This window comes from Notamacropus eugenii, chromosome 3 (assembly GCF_028372415.1).
Source record: "Notamacropus eugenii isolate mMacEug1 chromosome 3, mMacEug1.pri_v2, whole genome shotgun sequence".
Lineage (NCBI taxonomy): Eukaryota > Metazoa > Chordata > Mammalia > Diprotodontia > Macropodidae > Notamacropus > Notamacropus eugenii.
In genome coordinates, this window is record NC_092874.1 from 62,486,437 (window position 1) to 62,500,370 (window position 13,934).

The 13,934-nt window shown below is 36.2% G+C and overlaps 1 protein-coding gene across 14 annotated transcripts in view; it reads left to right on the forward strand.

The window, feature by feature from the left end:
* MLLT10 (MLLT10 histone lysine methyltransferase DOT1L cofactor) overlaps positions 1-13,934 on the forward strand; it is a 259,175-nt gene that overhangs the window by 203,445 nt on the left and 41,796 nt on the right. For all 14 annotated transcript variants that reach the window (XM_072651682.1, XM_072651678.1, XM_072651677.1 and 11 more), the window contains one exon: positions 5,464-5,642. In XM_072651682.1, the coding sequence (XP_072507783.1) occupies positions 5,464-5,642 (179 nt within the window). The remainder of the gene's footprint in view (positions 1-5,463; positions 5,643-13,934) is intronic.

A 13,934-nucleotide genomic window follows, 5' to 3' on the forward strand; every position in this document is an offset into this window, starting at 1 on the left:
GTAAATCTATTTGGTCTTTCTCTCCCCTCCTCCCCATTTCATTTATGGTTCATTTTCTTTTTCTAAGACAGGACTTTTTAAGTATTCTATTTTCTATTCTGTTAATTTGGGCCATTTGTATTTTTGCAAATATTCACACATTTCATTTTGATTGTCGGTTTCATTGACATATAATTGGGCAAAATAGCTTCTAATAATTACTTTTATTAAGTGATTGTGAATTCACTTTTTTCATGTTTGTTACTGATAATTTGTGTAGGGGTAGAGGGGAGTGTTTAATTCTTTTTTTTTTTAATCAGATTAACCAATGACTTATCTGAACATCAAGTTCAAAATATTTAAAGTAGTTGGTGATTCGATACCAGATGTACAGTGAGAGAGTGACTGGGTATGTATAAGGTTGGGAATCATCTTAATAGAGATGGTAACTAAAATCATAGGAATTGATGAGGGGGTCAGCAAGAGAGAAGAGAAGGGGACTGAGAATCGAGCCTTTGGGTATGCCTATAGTAGTTAGTAGATTTAAAATACAGATGTTACTACAAAGGAATCTGAGAAAGATCAATGATTTCACTAAGATGATTTATATAAAACACTAGTACTTGTTCATTTTACCCCAACAAAGTAAATTAGTTTTTACTTTCTGCTCTTTCTTTTTGCATCTTCACATTTTTCTATTACCCTTTTTCTCAGAGAATTACTTTACTTTCTTTTAGATTGTTTTTGATTCTCTGATTTATTGAATGATTTCATTTTTCTTAAAGCTTAATTTTTAATACCAGAAATTAGAGTGGAGAAATACTTTCTAGAAGATAAAACTCATAAACATTTTTTTTGCAGCATTTCTTTACATTCAAGCAATTTAGTATGCTAGTTAAAAAGTAAACACTCTTTTGTCAGTAGCCAATCAATAAAGTTGATTAGCCAACTTTGCATTGTGGCTTATATATGCAATGACAATTATTTTGGAAAATGCTCAATAGTTTGCCAATTTAAACTAGCCTTTCCCCTTAATTTTAAATAGGACTTGGTAAGGGAACAGTTGAAGTAGGTGAACATTCTGTGTTAAATGTTAAAGTGTTTTTGGAATAGGGAGCATTTTTGAATGTGTGTATATATAGAACAGATGAGAAAAAGACTTTTTAACTTTAAAATTCACAGAGGTATGAATTCTGAATATAGAAGTATCTGTGTAAAAGGTTTCCTAAATTGATGAAATCCTCACAAAGGAAGAAAACCAGCAGCTGGCTATTTAAAAAGATGAATTTTCAAAAACCAAATTTCATTAATCCAGTGAGATAAAAAAATTATGTTGTGAAGACCAAAGGAAAAAAGGGCAAGCAGCAAAAATATGGTGGAAAATCTAGGTGATTAAAAATAGCACAGGTACTGAAAATTGAAAGTGAAACCTATGTTGAGGATTTCTTTTGAGATGGTGTGGGGAACAGTTAGAAGGAATTTGTTTAACTTTGTGTAAGTACAAACAAAAAGTCAAATTTTGAATCCAAGAAAGTTTCATTTTTAAAAATAATTTTAAAATGTATGAACCCCAAATAAAATGAGCATTTCCTTATCCATAGTAGAACAGGAAAAAGGATTATATTTGAAACTGTGAATTTCCCTTATATATAGCTTGATTTTCTTTTCAAGAATGTAATAAATTTAGTATGCAACCTTAAAAGCTGTTCAAGAATGTTTTAAAGGGAGAGAAATAGATGATTTCATCAAAAATACCTCACCATTTGTATATGCCCAGAGAGACTGTCAATGGATGACCCTGAGACTGCACGACTTTTTTAAAGATTGAATTTATGGTAGCACTTTGGTGAACTTGACTTAAATTTAAAAACTGTTTTTCTTCTCTTTTTCTGCTTCCCTTTCTTCCTGGGAGGGGGTGGTGGAAGAAGAAAATCCTTGTAACAAATATCTGTAGTGAAAAAGAACAAATTTCCACATTGTCCATCTTCAGAAAAATGTGTCATTCAGCACATTGAGCCCATCGCTTCTCTCTCAGAAGGTTGATACCATCCTTCATGAGGAAACTGAAACCCAGAGAAGCTTCAAGACTTTTTCTTGGATCTGAACCCAAACCCTGCTACTCCAGAGATAACAGCAAGCAAAGTGGGATTTGTTTGTTTGGAGTTGTTTTCTAGGCTCAGGCTAAATTGTGAGCACCTGAAAGCTCAGTCCCCTTTGAACTCTGATGGTTTACAGCTGTGCTGAGTCATGTGGGTTCCGTGCCTATTGTCTCTGAACCAATCAGGAGCCGAGTCTTCAGAGTGTGTGTGTGTGTGTGTGTGTGTGTGTGTGTGTGTGTGTGTGTGTGTGTACGTACATGTGTACATGTGTACATGTACATATATATTTTTATACACACACATATGTGTGTGTATATATGTGTGTGTGTGTATATATATATACATACATACATACATATATATATATATATATATGTATATATACTGGGAGGTTGGTATTTTACTTTGGGGTTTGTTTATGAGAAGGATCGTGTGAACCTGGTTGAGACTCTGAGTGGCCATATGGTCAGACCCCTTGACAGCTCAGATGTAAAGGCTCTCTTGGTTCAGGGATGTATGTAAAGTGTATGGCAATATTGCTTTGATTAGAGCAGTAGAGCCCAAAATTGTTACTTCTCTGCATTTTCTCTGTTTGTTTGAATAGATAGGAGGCTTGGTAGCTCTGGAAATGTAAAAGATAAAAAGGTGGGTCTAGATGCATTTGAGCTAATTAAAATGATTATTGACCCCTCAAAAGTTGCCTTTCCTTTTATAAATGCAGATCTAAGAACCTGTAATAGCAGGCCCCCCTGTGTATGTCAGGGTGCTTACTGATACAGTCATAATCTGCCACACTGTCTCCCATGAAATCATATGAAGAGTAAAAGATCTTTGGTATAGCTTCCGTATCTTTCTGCATGCTGTCCTTGCCAGACTCAACACCTACTTTGTTTTGTTACTCAGTGAGTTAAGAGTCAATAAAAGACATTTGTATGGAAATAAGGGACAGGTATACCCTTTAAAGAAAAGACAGATGCTTTTATTTGTACAGTATTTCAGCCTATTTAAACAATTTAAAGAAGACTAGTACAGTTTCTAGCCAATTACTATTACTTTATTAACCTACTCTTTATATCACTAGGTAAGTTCTAACTTTTAATGTAGCATTAAGACTGGTGGCCAACAGAACATACCTGCTTTTCTACGGTCTATAAAGTGAGTGAAAAAGAACAGAGTGATTTGTGTTTTTAAATTTTTAATGTTCCTAATTCATCATATCCTTACTTTGACCCATATCTTCTGAATCAAACTTTGGAGTTGGTAAATGCTTCGTGGCATTTCTATACTGGTTCTCTGTCAGCATCTTAGATTCCTGGGTTCCTAATTTTATGCCTCCCTCACTCATCTATCACCCATCTCTCTTTCTTGTTCTGAAGAATCCTTGATTGTCTTCTGTGACTCAGTAATATATTCCTGTTCCTTTAGGGCATATGTCTTTGAAAGTACTTTAGGATCAGTTGAGAGACAGCATGTGATGTATTAAATTACTCTGCACTTGAAAAAAGGGCAGATGGATATTTTCCAATTAATGCATGCCAGCTTTGTTCATGCCTGTATATAGCCCAACCCTTGCCCCTTCCCCCAAAAGTCCAGTTCTTAAAGATTATTTTTTTAAAGGCCTATCACATGTAGACCAAATTAACATAGAATAATACTTCTTCACTAGTGCCTTCAGTTTATAATTAAGAATTTTCCCATTTTATTCTCAACCATAAGAAAATAAAGTCTGAACTTTAAAACTCTGAAAGTTTGAAGTAAACCAAAGAAATTTACTTTTATGATGGTTGTACCTAGATCCCAGTGATATTTAGAACATTGTCTCTCATTTCCTCTCTCCTGAAGCATGTAACAGCCTCAGCTGATTCCTGCCCCCTACCCCTTAAACCCTGTCTTCATGTTCTTTTCAAAGGAGTCTTCTTAACACAAAGGTCTGAGCATGTTACATCCTGTACGTCCCTCTTACTTACCTAACAAAAGGTAACTTGCTAGTCAAAGCCCTCCACAGTCTGATTCAAGCTTACTCTGTATTATTCCACAGCACTCTTTACCTCAGTCATCCTTTGGTCAAAGTGGGCTACTACTGGTTCCTAGAGTTTATGCTTTGTGCCTTCTCCATGCTATTCCACCAGTTTAGAATGAGTATCTTTCCCATTATATCTATTGATAATCTTCCCCATCATCCTTCATGAAATGTTAGATTTGTCAAGGACTTTAGAGGAATTATTTAATCCAACCACTTGTATAAATCCCCTGTGGAACATCCTATTTCTAAATAGTCATATGATGTCAGTGATCCAGTGATGGGGAGTTTATTGCTTCACAAGGTAGTTCATTCGGCTTTCTTATGTGATGTAGAAATTTGCCTCCGTTGCTCCTATATATGCCATCCAGAGCCACATACAGAATGAATATATTGTCTAATCCTCACATGATAAGCCTTCAGGTATTTGAAGACAACTGTTATGTAAAATATGTTTAATAACGTGTGTCTGTTGTTGGCATCATAAAGATTGAGTCAAAGAGTTGGAAGGCACATTACAGCAGTCCTTTGCATAAGTCTCCTTTCAAGATCTCGAAGTGGTCATTTAGCCTCTGCTTGAACATGATGTTAATTTATCTCATGAAGCATTTTGTTCCATTTTTTAACAGGATGAAATATGTGGTATTGTGTGTAAGAAACGGGATCTGTTTCTCCATTTTGAATGTTAGGAAAATGTTTGTGCATTTCCAGTCTTGGGACACTTGTAGTCATTCAGTAAATATTTATTAAATGTCTGCTATGTGCCACACACTGTGCTAAGTGCGGGGGATACAAAGAAGGGTGAGGGTCCCTACCCACAAGAAGCTCACAGTCCAGTGGAGGTGACACCATTCAAGCAGCTATATATGCAAGCAAGTTACACAAGGGGTAAATTGGAGCTCATCAGTAGAAGGAAGGCACAAGCATTCAAGGGAATTGGGAAAGGCTCTTGTATTAGGTGACATTCCACCTGGGACCTGAAGGAAGCAATTGAGCTACCATGTCTAAAATTTAGCCCTCATTCATTCATTCATTCATTCAGCCATCTTGTGACTTGAAGTCATTTAGTGTAGCTGTTCAGTTTTTCTGTCTTTTCATTAGTTTGAATTTCAGTGTGCTCTTAATTGTTTAGCTTCATTTCTTTTCAGTTAAGATTGTTCTCCTTGATAGAGAAAATAAGCAAATTAATCACTAGTCTTTACTGCCTGCGTAATAGATGCAGATTGTGTTATGATCATCTTAATTCCTTTGTTGGGAATGAATCTGTGGGTTTTATTTCCTGTATTTTGTGAAATATGATATTTTGGTGTAGCTTATTAATTAATTTTGCATTTCACTAACACAAGACAATTTCTTTTCTTTTAGGTATTTATAGCAGCAATGATGTAGCAGTGTCATTTCCAAATGCAGTATCCGGCTCAGGATCTAGCACTCCTGTTTCCAGTTCTCATTTACCCCCACAATCTTCTGGTCATTTGCAGCAAGTAGGAAGTCTGTCTCCTTCAGCCACATCATCCATAACCACTGCTGTTGCTACAACTCAGGCAAGTAATTACAGTAGTCTAGAAGGTCACTAGATTTAGTCTTGTCATTTTGTCTTGTCTGTTTCCTCTGGAGGAACAAATTATCAGCAGGAAATTGGGTTGTATCATAGTTTGTGCTGATGTGGACACTGGGAAATAATGCATATTTCTTTCTTATGTGTGTTATAAGGATGATAGGTTTTACCACCCGAGGAAATCTTAAAAGATCAAAAGATGATAGATACAGAGCTAAAAGGAACCTCAGAGACCATCCCTTTCAACTAGTCCAACCTCCTCTTTTTACACAAGGAGGTAACAAAATCCAGCTGAGAACTAGGATTATACACTTAGATCTAAAAGGGTCATTTAATCCACTACCCTCATTTTACGAATGAGGTGAAATAACTTGCACAAGGTCATATGTACAGAAAGGGATTTGAACACCACATCCTCTGACTACAAAACTTTTATTTTTCCTATCTTATCCTGCTGTGGAAGAGGATAAATTAGAAGGAGGGAATGAATTAGATTAGTTTCATTTGGGGGATTCTGAAGTCTCTTTCAGATTCATCTTGAGTTGACATGAAAAATTTAGTTATTCAGTGGAAATCTTAATTCTTTTTCCATTCTAAAATAGTTAAGATTTAAGATATGAGTCATTTTATAACTTCTTTAAACTTCTTAAAAACATAGGTCATGAGCTTTGAACATTTTAAAAATAGAATATCCGTCAAATTTTGTTATAGCAAATACTTGTATTGTTAATATTTTGAAGAAAAAAATTCTCCCAGCCCAGATGACTTCCCACTAATTTTGGGAAATACTCAGTATGACATAATACCAGTGTGCGTCCTTCATTGGCGAAGAAGACCATGACGTGACTTGCATTTGACTTTATTTTTGAGTGAGGGAGGGCTGAATACCAGTGTAGTGTAATGAATGAATCTGGATCTTCCTTTAGAGCTTTTAAATAGAATTAATTGGCATGACATACCTCTTTTACTCAAATCAGTCTGTGAACTCATTGATGCAACAGTTTTTTCCAGTGATTCAGGTAACAACTCATCTATGCCTGCCCATACTTTTCAACTTTTGTTCTTATCCTGCCATAAATTTGCTTTAGCAGATCCATACAACATGCTAGAGGCCTTCCCTTCATTCTCCTGACACTGTGAGAGTAGCAGTGGAGAACTTTTTGTTTCCTTTTCTTGCCTTATGACCAGTCATGACAGCTGATGAAACACCGTATGACTTCGAGGGGAAAAAAAATAAACAGCAATCACTGGATTTGACCTTTTATTCTGTCTTTGGGGATATAGATACTTAACTTTTAAGAGCTAAAATTAAAAATACCATATGAGAAAAGCCTAATTTTGATTATGTATTTGAATGTATCTTATATGTGATTCTAGTAGTGAGGGAAAAAATATTGTGAAAGATCACCTTCCATAGATCATATTGATGTACCAGCCCACCCCCCAACTTGGTACCTGCATCACTCCCTTCCATATCTGACATTTTATTAGTAAAGCTAAAATATTCAGTAGAACACATTTTTAGGCTCTATCAACACTTGTGAGATTTATTTTTTTCTTACCTTATGGTTCTAATATGCTGGACCATTTTTGAGGGGAGAGGTTTGAAGAGGAAGCAACATTGAATTTACCAAATTATACGATCTGGAGATTTTAAGGGTTTCAGAAATCTACCACATTTATACTGATCAGTTTACGTTTATGGTAAATGAAATCCAGAGAGGTCTTTTACATATTAGTGGCCATGTGGTTCAACTCCTTCATCAGAGGTTAAAAATGACTTGCCCAGCATCTCACAGGGTAGTAACTGAGCTAATCCTTGAATCCTGGTCCTTTGACTTCAAAAAGTACTGCTTTTTCCACAGCAACACAAAGCAACAAAGGTAGTAGATAGGAGAAGTTTAATGTGAACCCAGTGGCCATTATTTCAGTTGAAATGGCCAGAGGAAAAGCAATTTGGAGTGTTTGATCACTCCAAAAGTACTAACATACTTTGAACTTCTACTCCAATTCTGTATACATTGTATTTACATCTAGGTGAGCTATCACTTAAAGGCTTTTGTAAATAAAGAAAATACTTTAATTCATTTGGTTATGAAGATAGAACCATAACTAGGAAATTTATGCCTAAGGTCTGGAGGGTAAGGTGGGAGATATAACAAGACAAACAAAAGATAATTACTAAAGAAGAAGAAGTGAGGAGGTGGTGGTAGAGGTGGGGGAAATTAATTAAATACAGTAGAAAGTAGATGACAGGAATATCCCACCATTGGGCTCAGGAAAAGTTTGATCTAAATATTGCCTCTGGGAGAAGGAAAACCTGAAACTTAACTACTTTAAAATACTATTGTTAATGAAGTTTTAAGGCTTTGCGATTTCTCTCCTGGTCAAAGGCCTGCACGTGAGCCCTGGGGAAAGCCCCCATCACACTATCCTGGTTACCACTCTGGTGTTAATATGTGTTTTGATTTAGCACCAGGATTCTGTATTTCATTCCTTTAGTTGTATGTAATGAAATTATGAATTTTTGGTTTTTTACATGTAAAAGCAAATGACAGTTTTGTCACGTAAGGAAAATTATTTACATTATTATTTGGTTAGTTGTAAGCATTAAAAATGACAAAAAAATGAAAGCAGTAAAATGCTTAGAACAGAGTTTGGAAGGCCTTGTTACAAGTAGTAGATTTCATGAAAAATAGAATGGAGTAAAGATAATTCCATGATTCTAGAAGAAAAAAATAAATTCAAAGGATTAAACTAAAAATAATATGAATGGGTATAGGAGAATTAATTTTAAGATTCCCTGGACTTCCTGAATACCATGTGCCTTCATTAGACTTACTGAAAAATGATGTCCTATTTCACGGACATAAAAGGAAACTGCTCAGATCTTTTCGAATCAGGAGGCAAAGTAAGAATAAAAAGAATCCACTAGTCAATTCTTGTAAAGGAACCCCACAAGGAAAAGTTCCAGAATATAAAACTAAAATCTAGAGTTTCCAGGTCAAAGAAAAATTACTGCAGGTATCAAGAAAGAACTTTCAAGTGCCACAGAGCTGGTCAGAATCACACAAGAGTATTGCAACTGCAGTGAAAGAGAAAAATCAATATTGTGAATGGCAAAAAGTTTAAGACAACCATGAAAAAATTAGGCTGTAAAAGAGTGTCATTCTACTGGGAGGAGGGAGGAGAGAATGGGCGTTTAATAAAATAAAAAACGCTCAAAAACTCCCGGGGAAAGGGCAGAGTGAGAGCAGGCTTTGTTAGCAGGTTTACTGAAGGCAAAAGGAGCTCGAAAGGTAAAAGTACGTTGGAGCAGTTGTAAGTAAGAGGAAAGAGTATTTTCGAACCAGCCTTTTTGCAGGCCCTGTGCACTTTACAGATATTATCTCATCTGATAATGTCTGAATTAGGGGTTTAAGTCAAGGTTCCTTCACTTGTTTTTCTGTTGTGGATTCCCTTTGGCAATCTGGTGAGACCTGTGGACCGCTTCTCAGAATAATGATTCTTTGCTTGTATTCTTAAGGTAAAGAAATTCAAAATTTCAGTTAGAGGTTAGAACAAATAAAGATAATATTATTTTCCTAACTAAGCTTATGGATCGAGGGTCCCTGGACTCCAGGGTTAGAACCACTGTTGCAAATGAGGATGAAGTGTGTGTGGGGTCAGGGGAAGTATGCATATACATAGAAGTATGTGGTTTTTCTCAATTACATATAAAAAATTAAACTCATTTTTTTAAATTTGGCAATCCAAATTCTCCTCCCTTCCTTCCTACGCTCCTCCTTAAGAAGAGAAATTTGATATAGATTATTCAGATAAAACATTTCCACATTGTTGCAAAAGAAAACACAGACCAAAAAAACCCCCAAGAATAATAAAGTTTTTTTAAAAAGTATTCTTCAATCTTCATTCAGATTCCTATCAGTTATACATTTTTCATCATTAGTCTTTTGGAATTGTCTTGGATCCTTGAGAATTCCTAAGTCATTCACAGTTGATTATCATACAGTATTGCTACTACTGTGTACAGTGTTTCCCTGGTTCTGCTTATTTCACTTGCATCAGTTAATGTGAGTCTTCCCAGTCATTTCTTGTAGCAAAATAGTATTCTGTCAGAATCTTATACCACAACTTGTTCTCCCCTGTGGAGGCATGAGTTTGAACCCCACTCTTGACAGTTGCCTTTGAGGCAGCTAGGTGGCTAAGCTAGAGTGCCAGACCTGGAGTTAAAAGACCTGAGTTCAAATGTGGCTTCAGATACTTACTCTGTGACCCAGTCTAATCACTCAACTCTGTTTGTGTCAGTTTTCCTCATCTATAAAATAAGCTGGAGAAGGGAATGGCAAACTACTCAAGGAGCTTTGCCTAAAAAAGCCCAGATGGGATCACAGAGAGTTGAACATGACTGAAAAACAACTAAATAGCAAGAACAAATAAATATTTTGCCTTTTATCTCTCTGGGGTTGAGACTATTGAGAAACCCAAGAGAGAATTTCTGGGTAATTAATAACCAATTTATTAATTAGGTTAGATGATAATAAATTGATGATCAGTGGTTTCTTTTGGTAACCAAAGACATGTTATGGAGACACTGAATGCCTTAAATATTATTTTGAAAGAGAATGCCCCAGACATGAGAAATCAACCTTGATTGGTGAACAGTTAATGAGGTAGATTAATGGGCTAGAAGTCTTCACCTCCTCCTGCTGAGAAGATGTGATTTCACCATGAGACACAGCCACCTCCAGCAGTCTGGACAAAAGAATCCATCTCTATCCAGACCCACTGTTTGGTTTTCTCCTTCATTATCTGGATTACCCTGAACTCCAGGGGAAGGACTCAAGGACAGAGACTTGATACTTTGGGGCTGGAATTCACCTACATTAGAGTCTATTTACATTAAACAGAAGTAAAGTCTTCTAGTTGAGTAGACTGCCAGAACATGTACCCTGATTGTTAGGACCTACAGGGGCTGATCCTTGAATGAAGAAATAAACCTGGATCCTAATTAATAATTGTTATTAATATAATATAAAAATAATTTCTCTCAGGGTATAGATCTAGTTGTGGTATTGCTGGGTGAAAGGGTATGTTCAGTTTTACAACCTTTTGGACATAGTTCCACATTTGTCTCCAGAATGGAGTTCACAAATCCGCCTAACACTGCATTAGTGTCCCTATTTTTCCACATCCTCTCCAGCACTTGTCATTTTCCTTTCCTGTCATATTAGCAATCTGGAGGTGTGAAATAGCACCTCAGAGATGTTTTAGTTTGTATTTTTTTTAAGCAGTAGTGATTTAGAGCAATTTTTCATATGACTAGAAATAGCTTTGATTTGTTCTGAAAACTGCCTGTTCATATCCTTTGATCATTTATCAGTTGGGGAATGACTTGTATTCTTAAAAATTTGATTCAGTTTTCTTTATATTTGAGAAATAGGGCCTTTATGAGAGACACACTAGAAGAACTTTTCCCCAGTTTCCTGCCTGTCTTCTACTTAGCTGCGTTGGTTTTGTTTATGCAAAACCTTTTTAATTTGAGGTGATTGAAATTATCTATTTTACATCCTGTAATGCTCTCTATCTTTTTTGGTCACAAAATCTGATAAGTATTCTATTATCACCCTTTATGTTTAAACCATGTACCCATTTTAACATTCCCTCTGTATATGATGTGAGATGTAGGGTCTGTACCTAATTACTGCTATCCTGCTTTCTAATTTTCTTGGCCATTTTTGTCAAATAGTGATTTCTAGTCCCAAAATCTTGAATCTTTGGTTTTGTCAAACGCTAGATTAGTTATGATCATTTACTACTGTGTATTGAATATCCAAACTATTCCACTCATCCATCATTCTGTTTCTTAGCCAGTACTAGATTGTTTTGATGATTACCACCTTGTAATGCAGTTTAAAATTCGACAGTACTAGACCAACTAACTTTGAATTTTTTTTCCATTTATTCCCTTAATATTCTTGACCTTTCATTATTGTAGATTAATTTTGTTATCATTTATCTAGCTCTATGAAATAATTTTTTGGTAATTTGTTTGGTATGGCACTGAGTAAGTTAATTTAGGTAGAATAGTCATTTTATTTATGTTGAATCAACCTACCCATGAACAATTAATATTTCCCCATTTATTTAGATCTGGATTTATTTGTGAAAAGTATTTTGTAATTGTGTTCATAAAGTTTCAACTATCTCTTGACAGTTGAACTCCCAAGTATTTTATATTGTCTACAGTTACTTTAAATGGAATTAATCTTTCTATTTCTTCCTGCTAGATCTTGTTAGTAGTATAGAGAAATGTTGATCATTTATGTGGGTTTATTTTATATCCTGCAGCTTTGCTGAAGTTAATTATTTCAACTAACTTTTTAGTTGATTCTCCAGGTTTCTCTAAGTATACTATTGTATCATCTGCCAAGAGTGATAGTTTTGTTTCCTAATTGCCTATTCTAATTCCTCCAGTTTTTTTTCTTACTGCTATAGCTAGCATTTATAGAAAAATATTGAATGATAGTGGTAATAAAGGGCACTCTTGCTTCAGTCCTTATCTTATTGGGAAACTTTTCCCTTATCCCCATTACAGATGATGCTTGCTGATGATCTTAGATAGATACTGCTGACCAGTTTACCAAAAACTCCATTGATTTCTCTACTTTCCAGTGTTTTTGATAGGAATGAGTGTTTTATTTTGTCAAAAGCTTTTTCTGCACTTATCGAGATAATCACATGATTGTTGTTGGTTTTGTTATTGATATTTTTAATTATGCTGATAGTTTTCTTAATATTGAGCCAGCCTTGCATTCCTAGTATAAATTCCTCCTGATCATGGTGTTGTGTGGTTGTGGTTTGTCCTTTGTTCTCAAAGAGGACCGTGACTTTGGGAACATGATGCCAAATGAATGATTGCAAATGAATTGGATTTAAGGGAGGAAGGGCTGTCACCAGCCTCACTTTGTTCTCCAGAGCCATCTGAGTCCAGTGACCAGATATACATCAGGCTAACTGGAGGTGGCCCATGATACAGTGGGAGACCTTGACCTTTTTAAGCTAAGGTCTTTATGAGTTCTCACTTTGACTGAGGCAACGCTTATTCATTGATGAGGGCTGTTTAAGAAGTGAATCAAGGTAATGTGGAAATATGTTTAATATGATTGTGTATCTATAGCCTATATCAGATTGCCGCCTTGGGGAGGGTGGAGAGAAGGGGGGAAAGTGTAGAACTCAGTTTATAAAAGTGAATGTTGAAAACTAAAAATAAATTAATTAAAAAATCCCGGGGTGGGGGGGGGAGTGTGTCAAGGGATGGTCCCTGTAATCTAAAAAAAAAAATCAAACTGGGAGAGGAAGAGTCTCAGGGTTTCTGGCTGGAAGAGAAACATTTACTATCTCCATTCACTCTGAGCCTCTGGGGGACCCCCAAAATAACCATTAAGTGGTGTTTGGGCAAGTACGTATTGTTGGCCAATCAATGAGAACCAGAGTGAATTGAGTTTAAGACATGGTCTTTAAGACAGAAATCTAGCCAATAGATATGAAGATAGGTTTCAGCCACCAAAATTTACCTTCCTTTGGGCAGAGCACCCTCAGGTGAGGGCATGATACCCCTGTATGTAGAGAGGAGAGGAGTTGCTAAGTTGCCCTATTGGAACTGCCAATTGGGTCCCCAGTGGGTCAGCTTGGACTACTCACAGGTTATGGTTTGTCCTTCATTCAAGAGGACCATGACAGCAGAAAGATGATGCTGGTGTAATGTTAATGAGAGTTAAAGATATTCTCCATCCATTAATAGACCTCAGGTGGAGTCCGATAAGGGAAACTTGACTAGGGAAGGTTTGTTAGGAAGGCCCAAACCTTTTGTTAATTTCTAATGAGTCACTGGGTCAGGAGGGTCATGATGTCCTCTGACTCTGAAAAGTGTATGTATGCTCTTGAGGGGAGGTTTTGCTTTGGGGCTTTCTTTTTGGAATCTAACCTTAACCCTAAATGCCTCAATTCTAACCCTAACCCTCAATCACTTGAATAAGTAGGTGGGTTATCCTAGGTAAGGAGTAAGACTACTGCATCATGTGAAAAAGGGTTATAGGAAGAGTTAGCTACAAGAGGCACCTAAGTGATAGGAGATGAGAAAGAAAGGAAAAGAATGTATTAGTTCTTCTTTGGAAGATTCATGTGCCAGATGAAACTCTGGGTAGTCATTAAGGAAGGCCCCCACCCCCCCACCCCTCTGGCTTTGAAAACTCAGATGTTGGTGTTTCCCTCTCTC